Source organism: Canis lupus, chromosome 18 (genome assembly GCF_003254725.2).
Source record: "Canis lupus dingo isolate Sandy chromosome 18, ASM325472v2, whole genome shotgun sequence".
NCBI lineage: Eukaryota > Metazoa > Chordata > Mammalia > Carnivora > Canidae > Canis > Canis lupus.
This window is the reverse complement of record NC_064260.1, coordinates 48377660-48397996: the sequence shown is the minus strand read 5'-3', so window position 1 is coordinate 48397996 and position 20337 is coordinate 48377660. Positions and strand designations below refer to the sequence as shown.

At 53.5% G+C, this 20337-nt stretch overlaps 1 protein-coding gene and 1 long non-coding RNA gene across 4 annotated transcripts; one reads left to right on the top strand and one right to left on the bottom strand.

Annotated features, from left to right (window-relative positions):
* Positions 1–121: 121 nt before the first annotated feature.
* On the top strand, positions 122–10624 carry LOC112663186 (uncharacterized). Of its 3 annotated transcripts, XR_007403451.1 has the most exons (6): positions 122–470; positions 4030–4078; positions 4423–8198; positions 8496–8623; positions 8846–9032; positions 9363–10614. It is a non-coding gene; the product is annotated as an uncharacterized LOC112663186 (long non-coding RNA). The 3 variants fall into 3 exon arrangements; XR_003139043.3 differs by lacking the exon at positions 4423–8198 and having other exon boundaries at positions 9363–10624; XR_003139042.3 differs by lacking the exons at positions 4030–4078; positions 4423–8198 and having other exon boundaries at positions 124–470; positions 9363–10624.
* A 1566-nt stretch (positions 10625–12190) lies between these two features.
* Positions 12191–19579, bottom strand: FGF19 (fibroblast growth factor 19). Its single transcript, XM_025451677.2, has 5 exons — positions 19528–19579; positions 17549–17614; positions 17020–17457; positions 16547–16650; positions 12191–13645 (listed from the first exon to the last, which is right to left on the bottom strand). The coding sequence occupies exons 1-5, from the start codon at positions 19577–19579 to the stop codon at positions 13331–13333; spliced, it is 975 nt and encodes a 324-aa protein (XP_025307462.1). The 3' UTR covers positions 12191–13330.
* Positions 19580–20337: the final 758 nt, after the last annotated feature.

The following is a 20337-nucleotide window of genomic DNA, read 5'->3' as shown; positions in this document are numbered from 1 at the left end:
CCCGGCCAACCTCTGCTCACCGCCCCCGAAGAGAGGCTCGGAGTTCCAGGTGGGGCGTGCAGGTGGGCGTCCAGGTGCAGCCTCCGCACGAGGGCCATGGAGGAAATCACGAAGGCAAGACCAATGTATTTTACTACGTGAAAATGCAAACTCGTGCATATGCCCAAAGTGGTGATGATATTAAAAGCCGGGAACAGTCGGTCACAAATATTATAATTAAGGGAGTTATGTGTCCGGCTTATAAAGAACTTACTGAAATGGATAAGCAATGCGTGCATCCTAACAGAGGCGAAGAGATGGGCCAAAGGCTTGAGTGCAGAGTTCACCTATGGAGCGGGCAGTGTGCAGAACGGGGTGTCGGCCCGTGACCTTGAGCCTCACCTCCAGGACTTGCTGGTGTTGGCTGAGCATCGTCCTCACGTGCACCCCGAGCACTCCAGCAGCCGCCAAAAATCATGCTTGAGGCCAAAGTAAGGTCATGAAAAATGCTCCTGATGTTCTGGGAGGGGCGGGGGGGAGCCTACCTATTCTCGAATTCCAATTACATTAAATAATTATGCTTTTAAAAAGCATGTAAAGCACACCAAGATCTCCACAGGGACTAGATCTAGATTTTGGAATTACATTAATTTTTAAATGTCCTCTTTTATATTTCTTTCTGAGTAGTCCATGTTTGGTAGTGAACTTAAGTAACTCATAGGAGCACAGGAAAAGACTCTAAAACATTTTTTTTTTCAGAAGGTGAAGTTAAATAGACTTTGTATATTTTGTTGGTTAAAGATCTTTTCGTTTTTAGGTGGTTTTTTTTTTCCCATCAGCAAATAAAATCACAAAATATTTGAGATGTAGGAAAATGGGCAAAGCAAGCAAGCAAGGAAGCAAGCAAATAAATCCACTTTCCCACTACTCCGGCCACCAATTAATTTTTGTTTAAAGATTAGGTATATTTATTTTTAAAAATATGTTTTAATGTTTTTTAAAGATTTTATTTATTTATTCACGAGAGACACAGAGAGAGGCAGAGGTATAGGCAGAGGGAGAAGCAGGCGCTCCACAGGGAGCCTGACATGGGACTCAATCCCAGGACCCTGGGATCACACCCTGAGCCAAAGGCAGCTCCTCAACTGCTGAGTCACCCAGGTATCCCTATTTTATTTTATTTTTTAAAAGATTTTATTTATTTATTCATGAGAAACACACAGAGAGAGGTAGAGACATAGGCAGAGGGAGAAGCAGACTCCCTGCGGGAAACTTGATGCAGGACTCAATCCCAGGACCCCAGGATCACAACCTGAGCCAAAGGCAGACACTCAACCACTGAGCCACCCAGGCACCCCAAAAGATTATTTATTTTCGAGAGAGAGCACAAACCCATATTTGGGGGGGGGGGGCAGAGGGAGAGAAAGAGAGAGTCCCAAGTAGATTTTGTGCTCAGCATGGAGCTGCATGATGGGCTCCATCCCAGGGCCCCCGACCCACAACGTGAGCTGAAACCAAGAGTTGGATGCTTAACTAATTGCATCACCCAAGCTTCCCCACCCCACCACCACAAGTTAATTTTTGCTAATTCTGTTACATTTTTCCCCTTTGAATTTTCACATTAAAATAATCATATATGTACAATTTTTTATCCTTACCCCCGCCTATTAATGAGTTAAAAAAGAACACTTCATATTATATTACAAAAATGTCCCAAATAAGGGAATGGTTTTCGCATTATTACATATATAAAATAGATTTTTTGAACATAAACCTCAGTTGAAAGAAAATGCAACAAGCTATATCTTTTGGTATGGGAAAACAGTATGTGGTGGAGAAAGGCTGATACAGGATGAAACCCATGGATAGAAAGATGTATGCAGAAAAATATGAGTCTTAATTTCAAACCTTAAATAACTGTGCAAAGCTTTGAAAGATTACATGTGCTACAGAAATCAACAGTATTGATTCAAACTATTGTTTTGAAAATAAAGCCTTGGAGAGGGCAGCCTGGGTGGCTCAGCAGTTTAGCTCCATCTCCAGCCCAGGGCGTGATCCTGGAGTCCTGGGATCGAGTCACACATCAGGTTCCCTGCATGGAGCCTGCTTCTCCCTCTGCCTGTGTCTCTGCCTCTCTCTCTCTCTCTGTCTCTCTCATGAGTAAATAAAATCTTTAAATAAAATAAATAAAATTAAAAAATAAAAAATAAAAGCTTTGGAGAGATCCTCCCCTCCATGTGTTCCATGGTTGTGTTCCTAAAATACTGCCTTGAACCCGGATTGTTTTAACAGAGTAAGAGATTGGTTGTATTATCTTGGATTATCAATACTTGTTCACAACTTGCTTCATTTTCAAATAAGAACCAGACTTTAAAAGCAGGAACTCGAAGGTAGAAAAAGGCAATTTCAACATACAAATAAAATTTATCGGGCAGCCCAAGTGGCTCAGCGGTTTAGCGCTGCCTTGGGCCCAGGGCGCGATCCTGGAGTCCCGGGATCAAGTCCCACATCAGGCTCCCTGCATGGAGCCTGCTTCTCCTTCTGCCTGTGTCTCTGCCTCTCTCTCCCCCTATGTCTATCATGAATAAATAAAATATTTTAAAAAAAAATCATAGAGCAGGGATCCCTGGGTGACGCAGCGGTTTGGCGCCTGCCTTTGGCCCAGGGCGCGATCCTGGAGACCCGGGATTGAATCCCACATCGGGCTCCCGGTGCATGGAGCCTGCTTCTCCCTCTGCCTGTGTCTCTGCCTCTCTCTCTCTCTCTCTCTCTCTGTGTGACTATCATAAATAAATAAATAAATAAATAAATAAATAAATAAATAAATTTTAAAAAATCGTAGAGCAAAAATGCCCTTCATAATCAGAAGGAAAAAAGAAGCAATTTCAAATTCTTAAAGTTGTTAGATGACAACTTACTTCCAAGAAATAAGTCTTCCTCTCATTCTATATTCATCAAAAATAAATGAAAACACAACTAGAAAAATGATATTTAGGGGGCTTTAACATTCCAGTGTGACCCTCCCCCTGGGGCAGGTGGCAGAGAACCCAAGGACTGGGTCCCCTAAGGGCTCTAGAGGTAATTCTCTGTTCCTTCCCCAAAGGGGAGCTCTGGGAACCTGTGCAGAAGGACCACTTTCTTTTTCCTCTTTTTAACCCACTGGGGTTTTTTTAAATTAAGTTTTTAATTCCCATATAGTTAACATACAGTATAATATTAGTTTTAGGTGTACCATAAAGAGATACAACACCTCCATACATCATCACACATCGTACCCGGTGCTTATCACAACAGGTGCCCTCCATCCCCATCACCTATTTCCCCATTCCCTCCACCTCCCCTTTACCATCAATGTGTTCTCTGTAGTTGAGTCTATTTCTTTGTCTCTCTTTTTCCCTTTCCTCATATGTTTTGTTTAAGTTCCACCTATGAGTGAGATCCTATGGTATTTGTCTTTCTCTGACTTATTTCACTTTGCATAATACTCTCTAGCTCTATCCATATTGTTGCAAATGGCAAGATTTCATTCTTTTTGATGGCTGAGTAACATTCCACCGCATGTCTATACCACCTCTTCTTTATCCATTCATCAATCAGTGGACACTCGGGCTGCTTCCATAACTTGGCTAGTGTAGATAAAGCTTCTATAAGCACGAGGTGCACGTATCTGTCTCTGAATTCGTGTTTTTGTATTTTGGGGAGTAGATACCCAGTAGTGTGATTACTGGATCACAGGGTAACTTTCAGAGGAACCTCCATGCTGTTGTCCACAATGGCTGCACCAGTGTGCCTTCCCAGGAGGACCATTTTTGACCTGCCTGCTCAGGAATCTCTTGCAGCAAAAAGGCAGGAGACTTGTGGTGGGACTGGAGGTCTGGTGCTGTGACCAGTGACCAAGAGGCTTGTCCAAGCACTCACACCCAACGGAAGGGCTCTGGCCAGCAGGGGTCAGCCTCCACCCCTGGGACAAGTTCTGAGATTTGGGCCAGAGCTTGTGACCCCAGCACCCTTCTCTAGCTCCTAATCACTCCATCTCCCTGCCTGTCCCAGGATCTACAGGGGACACAGCCAATGCTTCCAAATGCAAGAAGGAAGAAAGGTGAGTCTGGGCAGGTAGGCCCCACGGGAATTCCTTAAAGCTCGGCTGGTTTCAGGGGAGTCATGTGCCTGTGGCGAAGCAGAGACTATTTGGGGAAAGTAGTGAAAGATCTGGCAGTGGTACTTTCACTGAGAAGGAGCCAACTTCTGTGCACTGTGTTAGCTTAGGCTGGACTGTCCTGCAGCGACAAACACACCCCGACATCTCAGGGGTTTCTGCTGGGAAGGGCTAATTCCTCTCACACAGGGTCCAGCATGGGCCATGCAGGCATGTTTCCAAAACTGTGATTTTCTTTTTTTTTTTTTTCCTTTTCTCAAGATTTTATTTATTTTTTTATTTGAAAGAAAGAGAGCTTATGAGCAGAGGGGAAGGGCAGAAGGAGCAGCAGACTCCCCGCTGAGAGGAAGCCTGATGAGGGGCTCAATCCCAGGACCCTGGGATCATGACCTGAGCTGAAGGCAGACGTTGAACAGACTGAGCCACCCAGGTGCCCCCTGAGACTGTGATTTCAAAGTAAATGAAGGTTTATTTTTTTTTTATTTTTTTATTTTTTTAAGAAGGCAGGCAGCCAGATTTATTATTTTTTTTATTTATTTATGATAGGCACACAGTGAGAGCAAGAGGCAGAGACACAGGCAGAGGGAGAAGCAGGCTCCATGCAGGGAGCCCGACGTGGGACTCGATCCCAGGCCTCCAGGATCACGCCCTGGGCCAAAGGCAGGCGCCAAACCGCTGTGCCACCCAGGGATCCCTAAATGAAGGTTTAAAAGAAAATATGAATGTTGGAATATTAGCAGATGCCAACCTTGCAAAGCTTACTCTGCAAAGGGCCCGTGAGAGAGTGGGTGCTCTGTAGATGATATCAAGTGCATAAGGGAAAAAACTCAGCCGGCAGGTGGCTGGGAAGCACCACCCCCCACCATCACCACCAGGCCAGGGGAGGGAGTAGGGATCAGAGGCCACCAGGACTGTGTATCCCTGGCATGTTTGACCACAGCCTGTGGGGGTCAGCCCCCTAGAGGGTAGCCAGGTAAAGGGTTTCCTTTCCTAAGCTCAAAGCCCTCTTACCAAAACAGAGCCCAGCCCTTCAGAGCTGGGTGCACGTCCCTGTGTCTCTAGTTGAGGAAATGGAACCACAGAGCAAGCAGTGACTGGTACAGGCTCTGCGCGGCCTCCCACCATGGCCACTCAGGAGTGGTCTTGTTGAGGCCACATGGGGCAGTGAAGGTGGGACCCAGCTCTGCTGCCCTGGCCTGGTGGGATATTCAAATTCCCCTCCCAACAGGATGGTGACATTGGAAGGCAAGGCTGGGGCCCCCTGTAAGGACTTTGGCTGGGGGGGGGGGGGGAAGACACCCTGTATGGGGTCTGCAGCAATAAAGACTGAACCCCCTTTATCTGCTTCCTCTTCCTCTAAGTGTGTGGTGCTGCTCCAGGAAACCAGCTTTTCTGAGCATCTGAAATGCAGTGTCACCCACTGGGCATTAGTGGAATCACCTCCCTGGTGCTTTGCTCATCTGTAGAATGGGAGGCATACTGGTACCCACTTGCGGGGTTGATAAGAGGATGAGTGCCTGGGTGCAGGAGATGCAATAACTACCTTAGTAACTATTACAGGGACGCCTGGGTGGCTCAGCGGTTGGGCGTCTGCCTTTGGCTCAGAGCGTGATCCCAGTCCCCAGGATCGAACCCCACGTCCGGCTTCCTGCGGGGAGCCTGCTTCTCCCTCTGCTTATGTCTCTGCCTCTCTCTGTGTCTCTTAGGAATAAATAAATAAATAAAATCTTAAAGAAGATAACTATTACAAACACAATAACTTCCGGGTGCATCTGTCGGGTCGCAGAAGGGAAGGAGCCTTCCCGTCCGTCGTGCTCTCCTGGGGTCTAGGATTCCCGCTGCTTTTCCACCGACACAGCGGGCCGGAGGGCGGAGACCGGTCCGGGCACCGGCCACTGGGGGGCGCCGTTGCGCCGCAGGCCGCTCCTCCCCGCGACGCTCAGGGCCACCACCTGCCGCCTGGACCGGGAAATCCCTCCCAGTGGCCCTTCTATGGGGCTGGAGCTTTCTTCTCCGCAACTTCCATTTCCCTAGCCAGGCTGCAGGGACCTTGATAAGGACCCACTTATCTGTGTGTCAGACCCTCTCCTTAGGGTCCACTTAGGGTACCACGTGTAATACTTTAAAACGTGCTTTGGAGAGGGACTTTATCAGCATTACTCAGGGTGGACACTGAGGGTCCCAGCGTGTGGGGGGGGGGTCGGTTGGTGGGGGCTACTTGGCTTCTAAGGGATAGATGTCAAAGCCATCCCTGGGTTGGCCACCTCAGACCACATGGCTTCCCTCCGTTACCACCTGCCCCGGCCTCTATCTACTCAGCCCCCATTAGAGCAGGACCCGGCCGGCTACCAGTGTCCAGCTCTCAGCCCTCAGATCACATACGGAGGATATGCGCTCAGGCCAACTGACACTATCCAGCTCTGATGGATGAACAAGATCCTGGAGCCCTACATCCCACGTCCCCCCACTCAGCACCCGCATCAGCTTGCCTTGGTCTGGGCCCAGCTGCCCGCAGCTCTCAGACTCCTCATCCAGGGCTGGTGTTGGATCCAGGGCCTGGGCTCCCCACCTATGTGCTCCCCACTGCTACCTAGGTGGCAGGCACTCCACCTGGAGCCTGGGAGCCACAGGGCAGGGCAGCTGACAAGGAAGGAGATGACTCCCAGTCTGCCTCGGAGCTCTCCTGCGCCCACCTGCCAGGGATCTGGCAGTCCTGGACCAGTGTCAGTAGGGGGCGAATGAAATCCCAGGCCTGGGGGGCCTCACCATCCTCTCTGTCTTCCCTACGGCAACCTGGCAATCCGTTGCGGTGGTTGTGAGGACGGACTGTGCCCTAGTGTGCAGTAAAATTGCCCCTGGATAAATCAGGAGTGTAATCCACAGCCTCTGTAAACATCTGTAATGTGCATATCCTTTCCAACAAAGCAACTCCTCTTGCTTCTTTCCACCTGTCATGGGTTGTTGAATGATGTCCTCCGAAAGATATGTCCAAGCCTTAACCCCCTCCCAAGAACCAGAGAATGTGACCTTAGTTGGGAAATGTATCTTTGCAGAAGTAAGGATCTTGAGACGAGATGATTCGGGATTACCTACCTGAGCCCTAAATCCCATGGCAGGTGTCACGTGTCATGTTGTAACACAAAAAAGGAGACACAGAGAGGGGCCACATGAAGACAGAGATGGACGCTGGAGGGGCGGTGGCCACAGCCAGGGATGCCTGGGCCCCCCAGCAGGTAGAGGAAGCAGGAGGGACCCTCCCTTAGCGCCTCCGGGGGAGCGAGGCCCTGGCTACACCTTGATTTTGGACTTCTGGCCTCCAGACTGAGAGAGCAAACTTCTCTTGCTTTAAGTTTCCTAGTTCTTTGTAATGTGTGATGGCAGGTCCAGGAAAGCAACACAGGAACACTGCTGGTAGGAGGGAACAGAGCAGCATCCCAGGGCCTCCAACAAGACAGGCCGAGGGGCTGATCCCTGTCCCCTGCAGGAGGGATCCCAGGCAGGATGAGGCAGGTGAGCTTAGCTGTTGGGGCTGGGGAAGACTGGATCCAAGAGATGGGCAGGATGGATCCAGACCCCACGGTGAGCGATCGGCATGGAGAAGCCGTGATGAGGCCAGAGAGTGGAGTGGAGGCTGGAAGGTGGACGGGGAGGCGGGAGGTGAGGGCAGCGAGCAGAGGGCTGCAGAGGGGAGTGTGTGGTGCCTGGAACCACGGAGGCACCTACACATTGTGCCAACGTGCACGCAGCCCTGACAGGGGCCGGGGTGGGCTGGGGGGGCTTCATCCCTGCCCATAGCTGGCTTTTTCACAAGGAGAATAACTCATGCCTTGGCATTAGTGAGATTAAATAGGCATCTCTTTAAAAGGAACCTCGCGTGGAATCCAAGGATCACCCCATTCAACAGGCTGGAAGGTGGAGGCCCCCAGAGGGCCACGGGGTTCTGCCGCTGGTGTCAACTGGGGCCAGTAAGGACTCCTCCCGGGCTCCCGCCTGGCCCGCAGTTGTCCAGGAGCCCCGACTGCTGCAGAGGCTGCACCCCACCCACGTGGCCTGGCAGACACTGGTGACGTGTCCCCTATTCTGTTCGGCACCCCATGGCACGTGTGGCTCCCCCAGGACCTGCATCCCAGTGCTGGGTGACCCCCCATGGCCCTTGGAATGAAGTGCACCTTCTCCACCTGGCCAAAGGAGCCCTCCTTGCCCAGGGGGGCCCTCCTGGGGACAGGATTCTAGCGAGCTCCCTGGGTCACCCCCAGCGAGGGCACTTGGGACTCCCCTTGCCAACAACCCAGGCAGGTTTCACCGTGAGCCTGGCATGGCAGCACGGGTACAAACTCTCTTATGTTGTCTTCACTAACAGACCACACGGAGACAGACGAGAGGTTGCTGAGAGCACCGTGCCCAAGCCGTGCCAGAGCCAGAATACCAGACAGGGTGGCTGCGCCAGCACTCGCTTGTCATCTCAGTCCTGGAGGCTGGCAGTGTGAGGTATGGCTGCTCCGGAGGGAGCCCTCTCTCCTTGGCTTGCAGATGGGCCTTCCCCGTGTGTCCTGCTCACCCCTCATGGTGACCTCGTGTTACCTCAATCACCTCTTGAAAGGCTCCATCTCCAAATACAGTGACATTCTGGGGCGCTGGGGGAGGGGGGAGGGAGGGAGGGAAGGAAGGGGAAGAAACTGAGGTTTCTTCGTGGTCTGTCTTCCTCTGCAGACGGGCTGGAAGGAAGGAGACATACAGCCATTCTCAGACGGAGGGATGACGAGGAGATCGTGCTGCCAACCACACTTGTCTCTAAAGAGTGGCCAAAGGAAGTTCCCTAAGAGTAAGAAATTATGATGGAAAAGGTCTCCTGGAACCTTAGGAAGGAGCCAAGAGCATTGGCCTGGTAAAACCAGGGGTAAGTCCATCAGACGATCCTTCTCATGAGGTTTCCAAATCATACTTGATGGTTGAGGCCAAAACTGTTAACAGTATGGGATGTGGTGCTTCTAGAGTTGTCTGCCTGTCTCTCTGTCTTTCTCTCTCTGCTCCCAGTTGCAAAAGACACCCCTTCTTTTGTTTCCCCATGCCCTAATGAGACTCCCTTCTCAAGACCTTGAAAGTGTCCTGAGCCCGAGGCAGGGGCCACTCTTCTGTCCCCCTATAACTCCATGACCCATTTCTGGGTCCAGGGTGGTCTTATGCCCACAGTCCCCTTATACTTCTCTGTCTTATGGATCATTTCTAGGTGGCATTTCCTAACCCGGAGGAGAAAAGCTCGCCAATTCAGCACGGCAGCTGGTGAATCAACAAATGCAGGCATTTACTGAGACTTCTGTCCCCTCTGGGGAAGCACCCTGCTCCCAATCCCTGAGCTTCCTGGGCTGATTCCTCCCAGTGTGGTGGGGGTGACTCAGGGCTGACCAGTCATTGTGTCCTGGCCCCTGGCTGCAGAGATCTGGAGATCTGGTGGGGAATCACCAGGGGACAGGAGGGTGGGGAGAGGGTCCCAGATGCTTGTGGGAGCTGTGGGGGGTGGGGGTAAGAGAAGCTGCCGCTGCTGGGGACCATCTGTCCTTACCTTAGGAGGGGAGAAGATGCAAAAGCTGAAGGACAGAGACACTGATGTGTTGAGCCGCCCCCACCCCCAAGCACACCTGGCCTTTCAACAAGGTGAACCCCAAGGACAACAATCTAGAGGCAGCACGAGGATTCTCACTTGGCAGGTGCAGAAACAGTCCAAAGAAAGAGTTCTTTTGAGTTCTGCTTCTGGGATCTCACCACTGGACAGGCTTATTCAATCAAGCCCCTTCCTGCCCCTGGTACTTTCTCGGTAGTTGACCCCCACGTCTGTGGCATAGATCTAAAGCTAGTGCTGCCAGACAAAATACAGGATGCCCCCTTAAATTTGAATTTTGGATGAACAATGAATAATTTCTTAGCATAAGTAGGTCTCATATTGCATGGACATATGTATACTAAAAAGTATGTTGCTTATCTGAAATTCAAATTTCACTGGGCAGGTCAGGCTTTTGTTTGCTTAAACTTAATAGCACTGTCTAAGGCGCAAAGGGAGATGCAGCAAAAAGGGGAAGGCCACCTTCCTAGGAGGAGCAGAGTTAGGTCAGGGGGTTGGACGCAAGAAGCAGTCTTGAAGAATCATCCTCCTGTCTCCTGCCAGAGTGCCCACATCAGCCATAAAGGTGGTCATCACAACGTTTTGCCCGTCAGGTCAAGTGAAAACGTGACCTGGAGTGAAAATGTATTAACCATCAACAGTCTAGTGTGAATTAGTTTACAAAAATGTGCATTTAGGGCAGCCCCAGTGGCCCAGTGGTTTAGCGCCGCCTTCAGCCTGGGGTGTGATCCTGGAGACCCGGGATCGAGTCCCACATCGGGCTCCCTGCATGGAGCCTGCTTCTCCCTCTGCCTGTGTCTCTGCCTCTCTTTCTCTGTGTCTGTCATGAATAAATAAATAAAATCTTTAAAAAAAAAACAAAAACAAAGATGTGCATTTACTCATTATTGTCAGCTATGCTGTGGGGAGGACACTCCATTCCTTTTTCCCTGAAGTGTTTGTCTCCAGAGCACAAAAGATCAAATATAAAATGGTTTTCCTGTGGCCAGTCAACCTGGGCTGCGCATGTGAATCTTCGGGGAGCTTTACAAAATCGTAATATGCAGGCCACACAAATTCCAATTAAACCCAATCTCTGGGGATGTGCTCTAACCACTCTCTTTCCCAAGGTGATTCCACTGTGCAACCGAATTTAAGAATCAGTAGAAATAATTGTTCTGGGCCAGTTCGAGTCCTGGTGAGGGCTGCTGCTGTCTGGCGGCCCACTCTGTACCAGGCATCTCGCAGACAGATTCCATTTGGTTCTCCCAATAGTCCTGCAATGCACACCTTGTTCATCTCACGGTTCACATGAAGTTGCAGGCTCACAGGGGTGACTTGACGTACTCCAAGTGACACAGGTTAATAGGCCGGAGGATTTCTTGCCTGAACCCACAGTCCTTCCACCATGCTGCTTCCGGGCTCTGCAGCTTTGGATGGGTGCCTTCCCTGGGTGGTCCTGTACTCCATCACCTGTAGAACAAGGGGTAGAGGATGCTGGTCAGCAGGGGTCACCCATTCTGCAGTGTCATGGGGCAGAGGGGAGAGGCAGTCAAGAGTGAGGCGGCATCATGACAAACAAGCGGTGGAGGGTCAACTCTGGAGGTCCTGGGCACGTCCTCAGTGTGCATGACAGCTTAGAGTGGGGTGTCCTTGCAGGGGACATGGGAGACGCCTCATGAAATAGCCTCGGTAGACGTTCACAATGATCTTCAGCAGAGTAACTGACATAACTGCACAGTACCTCCCAGGTGATGGGGTGAACTGGACCATTGTCCACACCAGGCACTGCGTGGCTGCTCCCGTCATTACTGCTCTCTCCATCCTCATCCCATATTACAGATGAGGAAATCAAGGCTCAGAAAAGCCCATGATTTTCTCTAGAATGAACAGCCAGTTGGGGAATTTTGCCTAAAGACATGCAGCAACTTCTTCCGCAATTTGTGGTTGTCATAATGAGGGGATGCTACTGGCATCTAGTGGATGGAGAGGCCAGGGTCACTGTTGATCATCCTAGCTCACTCAGGAACACCTGACCCCAGCAAAGAGCTACGTGGCCCCAAGTGTCAACATGCAGAGGGTGACACTACTAGCTGGGGTTTGGTTCCTACACCTGACACACCCCTATGCTGTGGCTGAGGTAACCATGCAGAGTCCTAGCAGAGGTAGTAGAAGGAAGCCTGCACCCAGGTCCACGCAGCTTCCACCACTGGGTAAACCGAATCTACTATTCGACCCACCAGAGCCTCAGCTTAGAGGGTGGTTGCAATGACTGTGAGCTTTGGCAGAAAGTGTAGTTTTAAATGCAGCAAACACCCAAAGCCTCTCCTCTGAGCTCAGCGCCAAGGTCTGTTTCCCTTCCCTCCCCTTCCCGCTCTCCCTCGAGGGCATCCAATTGGATAATGAAATGCAACTTTTGGTACAAATTGTGCTTTAATGTAGAAAACAAAAAACTCACGTACATCATAAATACAACTTAGGAGTATAAATAAAGTAAGAAAATAGAGAGATGTACATATCAAACAAAATAAATTACTCATAAATACCACGTTGTTGAACTAAGTGCTGGGGGAAGGGGCTCTCTCCCCGCTGCTTCCGCAAGTTACTGGCAAGATTCCGGGCTTGCGAATCCAAACTTTCCTGGCTTTTGAACGAGATGTGCAGGTCTACCCAAGGTGGGAGGCTGCCAAGTTCTGCTGCATAGGAAGACGTGGTGCCCAGCGAAGGGCTAGGAAAGGGGAAGGAGCCCCAGAAGCCACATCTGCTCCACTCTTCTTGGAATCCTTGGTGCTTAAGAAAGGAGGGAACACGCCAGAGCCGCAGCGTCGCCGAGACCAGGAAGGTTCTGTCCTGAGGGGCAATCATGTGAAACCCACACGTCCAGAGATGGGATCCTGTGGAAACCTGCATTGTGATGGCAAGGGCTGCTGGGGCTGTCCTCGTGTCCTGTCCCTCTCAGTAGGTGCCCATTCATTTAGGGGAATCAGCCTGAGCCTTAGCAAATGTTGGCTATGTGCAGGGCACTGGTGGTCAAGGTGGGGGGGGCAGGCAGACTGCCAAGTAGTCCGATGAAGGTGATCTATCCCAGAACCAGCCGTAGTGGGGAGTTCTTAAAAGTTTTCCCGGGCTCTGGGTTCTCCCAGTTCCTGAAGCCTGGTGAGGTATGCCCATGCCCGGTCAGTTCTGTCCTGGTAAGTTTTCACAAAGCTGATCACCTATACGTGAGTTTAAAATGACCGCTTTTTTCCTGGCTGCCCCTGCTAGAAATGATGGGAGAGAACGTTCCCAAAGGTAGTGAGTTCCCGGCCAGTGGAGGTATTCAAGCAGAATCAGGGCACCACAGCAAACTGTCCAGCAATGGCAAAGGTGCAGGGTGGAGGGCTTATGATTTTATGATCATACAAGTCTATCTGCTAGGAACTGGCATAGCCGATGGAAAACTCTGTACATGTACAAGCTCTAGATGTCTCTTCCTAAAGCTAACTGGAACACGAGCCCAGGATCGTATTTGTAGAAGCACAGCCAGAACCCACCACACGTCTGGGGTCCTGGCCTCTAAGGGCTGGGGGCAGGGGTGGGAGGTCAGGCCACAGCCCCACTTATTTTTGGAAACTGGGACTCTTCACTAGTCCAATTTTGGTGGCGATCCCAAAAGGGTCCATGCTGTCTGTTTCCAGGGATGCAGAAAACCCGTCAGACTCCACATGGTCTTCCAGGTCCCTGGGCTCTGTTGGGCTCCCGGGCAAGATAGGTAAGAAGTGGGACAGGGGCAAAAAGCCCCTGCCCTTGTAGAGCTGCCTCTGTTTGGCACTACTCAGAGAGATGGGGAGATGGTGCTTCTTGGACCAGTACACATTGTAGCCATCGGGACGGATCTCCTCCTCGAAAGTACAGTCTCCGGCGGAGTACTGAGGCTGTGGAGAAAACAGGCAACCATGAGCACCAGTGGGAGCCCCCTGGTGCTCCAGAAGCAGCAGAGAAAACGGGCACTGGTGAGCATTTGTGCTACATGTTGCCACTTGGGTCCACATGATGAGCCGTGTTTATCTGTGTGTGTAGTTATACATAGCATAACGTACGTGTTTATATATGTAAATGTGTACTTCTATAAAGTAGGCATTACATTATATTAATAAACACATTGTGCATATGCTAATATAAAAATGTAATAAATTGGGCAGCCGGGGTGGCTCAGCGGTTTAGCGCCGCCTGCAGCCCAAGGTGTGATCCTGAAGACCAGGGATGGAGTCCCATGTCTGGCTCCCTGCATGGAGCCTTCTTCTCCCTCTGCCTGTGTCTCTGTCTCTCTCTCTCTCTCTCTCTCTCTGTCTCTCATGAATAAATAAATAAAATCTTTTTTAAAAAAAGAAATGTAATAAATTATAACATTAAAGTTACATACCGCATTATATATACTTTGTAAGTATAAATTTATACATATTAATAGGTGTTTTATATGCCTTCATATACACACATACTTCAGGTGCGTATTTCATGTGTGTACTCAGTATCTGTATATACTTTTCATGGATCTTTTATGTCTCTCACTAAATCATGTCACTTCTTAAACTTAGCCTTGTTCTGAGCAATATGCATCAAATCAGAGGTGCAACATGGGTGCCTCTGTCCCTCACCCTTTACAGCAAACATAGAACTATTGACATGAAAATGTCCCTGGGGTCCACTGACACTTTGGGAGACACCGCTACACTGGGTATGCTCTCCTAATCTGATCTAGGGCCCAGACTAGCGCATTGATTCCCCATCTAGACCTAAGTAACAGTGGGCCATTCTGAGGCCTTTCTGTCTGATGTCCTTGCAGGAAACCTCAGCCCCCTTGTGAGGGGTGAGGGCTCCTTCATTCCAAGGCCCAGAGCCTTCCAGGCAGCCGGCCAGGATTATCAAGATAAAGGCAGCCCCCTCCCCCCAGACCCAGAACAGAGTCTGCACCCAGCGGGGTGGCGGGAAATGCAAGCCTACGGGATGAAAGCAGCTCCTGGGGTCCCAGAATACTGGTAGCAAAGAAGTACCAGTGGGCCAAGTCCTGTACCAAACTGGAGAAGGTCATTACCCTGGGGAAGGTGGGGACACAGAGGGCAGCCTAAGGCAGAGAGCCAGGAGGGCTGGGCGGTAAACAACCCCGTGAGGCACCCAGTCCCGTTTGTGCCCGAGCCTACAAAGGTCGCTGAACTGCAGGTGGGTGAGCGCTGTGCTGATAAGGCACTGATAAGGCTCAAGTCTAATGAAGCAACAACATACCCAACTCCCGCACTGCGATAGAGCCACCAGACAGCGACGGGAAATGCAAATTGATAAATAAACAAGAGAATTAAAAGCAAATGGTGGTACTCTTTTACTCTGCTGGTCCTTTGGGAGAAACTAGCACCCATGCTCTTCTCTAAACAGAAAAGGAAAGGATTTCGAATTGCTTGGAGAAAGTGGAATTTGTTTAAAAACAACAACAACAACAACAACAACAAAACAACCTCCGTTTTGGTTAAGCCATGCCCACGGGATCAAGGGACAGAACAGGATTTCGGGGGAAGCAACCTTCCCCCCCTCCAAGTTTGGACTAGATTGGTGGGTTAGACCCCTCTGCGCCAGCACGACCTCCAGCATTTCCCCTGCCCATCCTCACCCCGCCCCCCCCCCCCCCCATCCCAAGTAAATGTCCCGATAACAAAAGTTGCCACTGCGGGTTTGGAGAGTGGCTTTGGGTGTCAGCTTTCAGCGAGCTGACCACCTCCTTTCTTTCCCTCCGTTCTGGTCCTTTCACGCAGGACTCTGCCATAAAACCTCAAACAGTCACTCTGGATAAATGGAATAAACCGGCCCCAGAGCCACAGAACAACTGGGACACACACACACAAAAAGACTGGCGCTGCCGGGAGGCCCGGCGTCTGCATCTTTCCTGGGGGCGGGGCCACCCCCGGAGGCGCGGTCTCCCGCCCCCTCGCCCCGCTCCGGCAGCCGCGCCCTCCGCCCAGCGGGGCTGCATTGAGGCCCTGCGCCCGGCCGGGACCTCACACAGGCTCCTCTGTGCGCCCGGGGGCGCGGGAGGGGCGCGGGCTCCCTTTGAACTCCCAGCCTTTGTTCCCGGAGACCGAGACCCAGCTTCCGCACACTTCCTGCCCCGAGACCTCGAGGGTCACCTGGGCCTTCCCGTCCCGTTTCCCCGCAGCACCCTCCCCCAAAAGCATCTGCGGCACAGGTGAGCGCTCCACGAGGGCAAACAAGCCCCTGGAATATTCTTGCAACGCGTCAGCAAGCACCACACTGCTTTTCTAGTAGGTAAAAATTAATGGAGAGGAAAAAAAAAAAATCACACACACACCCCCTCCCCCCGCCCCAAATGTAATTTTTTCTGACTTATTGGAAGGTTGGTTTAAAAAAAAAAAAAAAAAAAGTCCAAGTGACTATACTTTCTCATGCTTTCCTTTTCTACCGCGGGGAGGGAACCGGCGGCGAGGACCACACACGCGCAGGCCCAGATTGAAATGGCCCGAGGTGGGTTTCACTGTTTCTTGTCAAAGAAAGCCGAGGACAGCGTCTCCTCTGTCCCCCTGGGCCGGCCCTCGGCTGAATAGGAAATGCAAAGGCAGCTCTCACCCCTTCTCTGGCCACCAGCCGTAAACTTGCGTAGAAACCCCCCCACACTTCAGCTTCATCTGTCCCCTCGCGGTCTTCCCTCCCGAGCTCCCCCGCCGGACCCCACGCAGAAAGCGAGGAAAGCCTGGGCTCGATCCAGCGCGCCCCCCTCCCCTGCGGGGCCCCGCCCGGGGGCAGGCGGAGGTCCCCCCGGCGGAGACACCTACCAGCCCTTGCATCCTGCCGTCGGCGCCCATGCAGAGGTACCGGCCGCTGTGCACGCCCTTGATGGCCACGGTCCGCAGAGCGACCGCCCTCATCTCCATCAGACCTGGGGTCGAGGGAAGCAGAAAGAAGGCTGCAGCCGGGACCCGCGGGGCCCACAGCACGTGGATGCGGTGCGTGCACAGGCCCGTGCCCTCCCCCACCCCACCCCACCCCTCATGCATTCTGGGACCCTGGGGAGGGAATGGGACGCCCAGGTGCCAAGATCTGGGGTTCCCGGGAAGCGGGGGTCCGCGGGAACCGAAGGGGACAAGCGAACACTAACGCGTGGGTGCGGTGGGTCCACGTGCGGGCGCCCCCCCCCCCAGCTCCCCGCGCTGTCAGGGGCCCGGGGCAGGGAGCAGACGCGGAGGTGCCAACGTGGGGTTCCCGAAGGAGGTGAAGGGAAGGGGCACCGGGGCGAGTGGGCACTCACTGTGCGCGCTCTGGCCCCGCGCGCAGTCCACCCCGCCGTCGGCGCGGATGCGCAGGAAGCAGCTGGAGAGGCCGTGGGGGCCGGCGGTGTACAGGTGCCGCAGGCGGATGGGCTCCCCCCAGCCGTAGTGCACGTGCGGCCCCGCGTCGGAGAAGGCTAGGGGGCGCCCGGCTGCGGCCAGCCAGAGGCCGGCTAGGACCAGGGCGCGGGCCACCGCGCACCGGCTCTGCGCGCGCCGCATGGCACCTCCGGGCTCGGGGCTCGGGACGCGGTTCTGGCGGCGAGGGCGAGGGCGCGGGCGGCTGGGCGGCAGCAGGGCCGTGCGTGCCGGGGCGGGGTGCGTCCCTCGGGCCGGCGGTGCGCTCCGGGCGCCCGGGCGCTCAGCGCTCCTGCTCCGACGGCGCGGAGGCTCGAAGCCAGCGGCCTTATATAGCGCGTCTTACCCGCCCGGCGGGTGGGTGCCCGCGACACCCGAGCATTTCTTATCAGGATTGCATCAGCCCTCCGCCCCCCGCACACACCCACTCACACCCCGCCTCCTGCCCCAGCCCCTCCCCGGACCCCGCCCGGGTGACCCCGCCCAGGCCTCCCGGATCTGGGGGAGGAGGAGGCCCCGTTTCACCGGAGGGTTCGGGGGAGCCCCTCCCCGCCGCGCAGTGGTGGGGCCGGGGGCCAGGTCGCTCTCAGCTGGGAGAGTTTGATTTTATAAAGCAATAAAGGAGACAACGCGTCCCCGCCCCCTCGCCTCCGGCTCCCCCAGGGAATGCGCTCCCCGCGGGGCGCTAGCAGGAGCGGGGAGCAGGCACCCCGTGACCAGAGACTGAGGCACCGACCTTTGCATCCCTCGCCCCCTGTCCGGAGAAGCGTCGCCTCGGCTTCGGGGCGCTCTCCCCTTAAAAGCCCGCATCCACTCCCTCCCACGACGGTCCCAACCGTCATATCTCCAGATGTAAAGCCGTCCATTAGAATTTCCCCCTGCCGCTCGGACTAGCTCACGTCGTCCTGGTCTTATGGTCTCGCGATCCCGGCCCCCCTCCCGCCCCTTTACCCCAGTAAATTGCCCCCCGACGGGGGGCCGGGCTCCAGTCCCGGGACGAACAATGGGGAAGTGGCGCGCGGCGAGCGCTAGATGGCGCTTCGGCCCCGGCTTCGGCCTCTGCCCGCAGGGCCCGCGGCCCCGGAGCTGCAGCCTGGCGGGGCGGGGGTCCTAAGGCGCCGCTCGCGGGCGCAGGGACGGCTCGGCCGCGGCGGACGGGGACTCTCGGACTTCCCAGCTCGGGCCAGGCACGGCGCGGCGCGGGGAGGCTTATGTTTGGGGTGCCTTTTGTCGTTGGTCTGGTCCTCGGGTCTCTGAGTCCTCCCGGGGCCAGGACGCCCCCTCCCCCGCCCCGCCCCGTGTCTTGGGGGGATTGGGGGAGGAGAGGTCGGGGAGGGACAGAGCAGCAGTGAGAGGCGATGCTGAGCTGGGGGTAGGCACCAGGCCGGAGATTGGGGCTGCTTGGTCTAGTGGCACCTGCAAACCAGACTTTCTCCAAGGATGCTCAGAAAAGGGAAAAAGCATCCAGAGAATGCCCTGGCTGGCCGGAGAGGGTCCTCCTGGGGACCTTGGGCTCCACACTGATTCTTTCTCATTTCTTCTCCAGACCTCACCCCCACCCCCAAATCCTGGGTGTGGAGCCCCAGCAGGCCAGTTTTGGGGGAAAGCCATGCTGTCTCAGCGCAAAGGCAATGGGCGGGCAAGCAGTGGAGAGCGGGGAGAGAAATCAGGGCCAGACCTAATGAATTTCAATGAGTAAAGGCCATGTTCATACCCAGTCAGTGACTGGCGTTAATGACGGAGCGTGCAGAAAATGTCACCAGGAAAGGCTTTACAAAAAGACATCATCTCAAAGGCTTTATAGACCAGGACCCCCACGCTGCGTGTCTTGGTTCAGAAAGCCACGGCTTCTGTTAAATCTAATTACTTCCCCCCTGTGGCTTTAAATCGACAGCGGCTCCTATTAAACTTAATTACCCTCCCCTGCAGCTTTCGTTTTAAAGATCCTGGATAAATGTGGGGCACTGAGGAGGATGGCAGAGGCTGCAATGGGGGCCGCACCCAGGATCGGTCTGGGGGCAGGGAACACCAGCCTCTGGCCCCACCCGTGCTCTTTTGCTGCCCTTCCCATGGACACAGTGGAAGGACAGTGGCCACTGTGATCTCAGAGCTCAGGAAGGTGGTAAAGGCAGCAGCTTCCTATGCCCAGGCCCTGTTCTAAACATATTATGGGTGTCCTCGGCTTTAACCCCTATAAGAACCTCCATAGTATTCTATCCCCACTTCTTTGAATAGCTAGGAGAGGAGGGCCCCAGAAAAGTGGCACCCAGCCTTCAAGTAGTGGACCTGGAATTGGAACCCAGGCCATCAAGCTTGTAAATCCAGGCCATGCCTCCTCTCTGAGAGGTGCTGTGGCCTCCAAGCAGGGGCTCGGGCTTTAGGATCGGATTCTCTCCACCACAAATCCTCGCCTGGGCTCTCCGTGGGCAGGTCATGGACCTGCTGGGCCTGTTGTCTCCTCATGCTTGCTTTGAGCCTTGTCCTGGGGTCACATGGGAGAGTGGACCTAAGGTACCAGATATGGTTCATGAAGAGTGACGGCCATCCACTAAGAGTTGATGGGGTACTAGCATTACATAATCACAGGGTGCTCTGAAAGTTTGGGTGATTAATTCATACTATCAGGAAACGAAGGTGTGCAGAGTTGTCCAGACAGGCAGCAAGTGTTTGCTCCCAGCCGGGCTGAGCTAGGGGCCCTGGGCAGGTCTGCTGGTCCCCCTGGTGTGCTCCTTGGAGGAAGACAGGAGGAGCAGGGGAAAGGCGGTCCTGGCCAGCAGGGGGCGCTGCGGTTAGCACTCTAGGTGAGAGCTGCTCAGGAGGGCGAGGAACCCAATAAGGGCTCCCAGCCCTGCAGCCACCAGTATGCTGGGATGGGATGATCTGGATTTTTCTGGTGGTGACTGAACCCGGTGACCCGCCCCGGTGAGATTTCATTCACTGAGTGGAGGGCAATTGGAGCAAGAGTCCAGGTCACCCTCGCTGCCCCACTCAGCCCACCCAGGGCCCAAGGGCTCTCAGGCAATGGTGACCAGAAGTGCCTTGCTTGGCAGCTTCCTTCTGGGTTCGATGTTAGCTGGGATCTTTTGTGTTTTGTATTGTTTTTTTTTAAGATTTTATTTTTTCATTTGAGGGAGAGAGTACAAGGAGGGGAAGAAGCAGACTCCTCGCTGAGCAGGGAGCCAGACATGGGGCTCAATCCCAGGACCCCAGGATCATGACCT

What these genes read in the sequence shown, in the direction of transcription:
- FGF19 (XM_025451677.2), bottom strand. Translation starts at nt 19,579, where the DNA reads ATGAGGAGACAACAGGCCCAGCAGGTCCATGACCTGCCCACGGAGAGC. An exon ending in GCGGGGCCAGAGCGCGCACA is followed by an intron (nt 16,651 to 17,019) that starts GTGAGTGCCCAC and finishes CCTCGACCCCAG; the next exon opens with GTCTGATGGAGATGAGGGCG. An exon ending in ACGGCAGGATGCAAGGGCTG is followed by an intron (nt 13,646 to 16,546) that starts GTAGGTGTCTCC and finishes TTTTCTCCACAG; the next exon opens with CCTCAGTACTCCGCCGGAGA.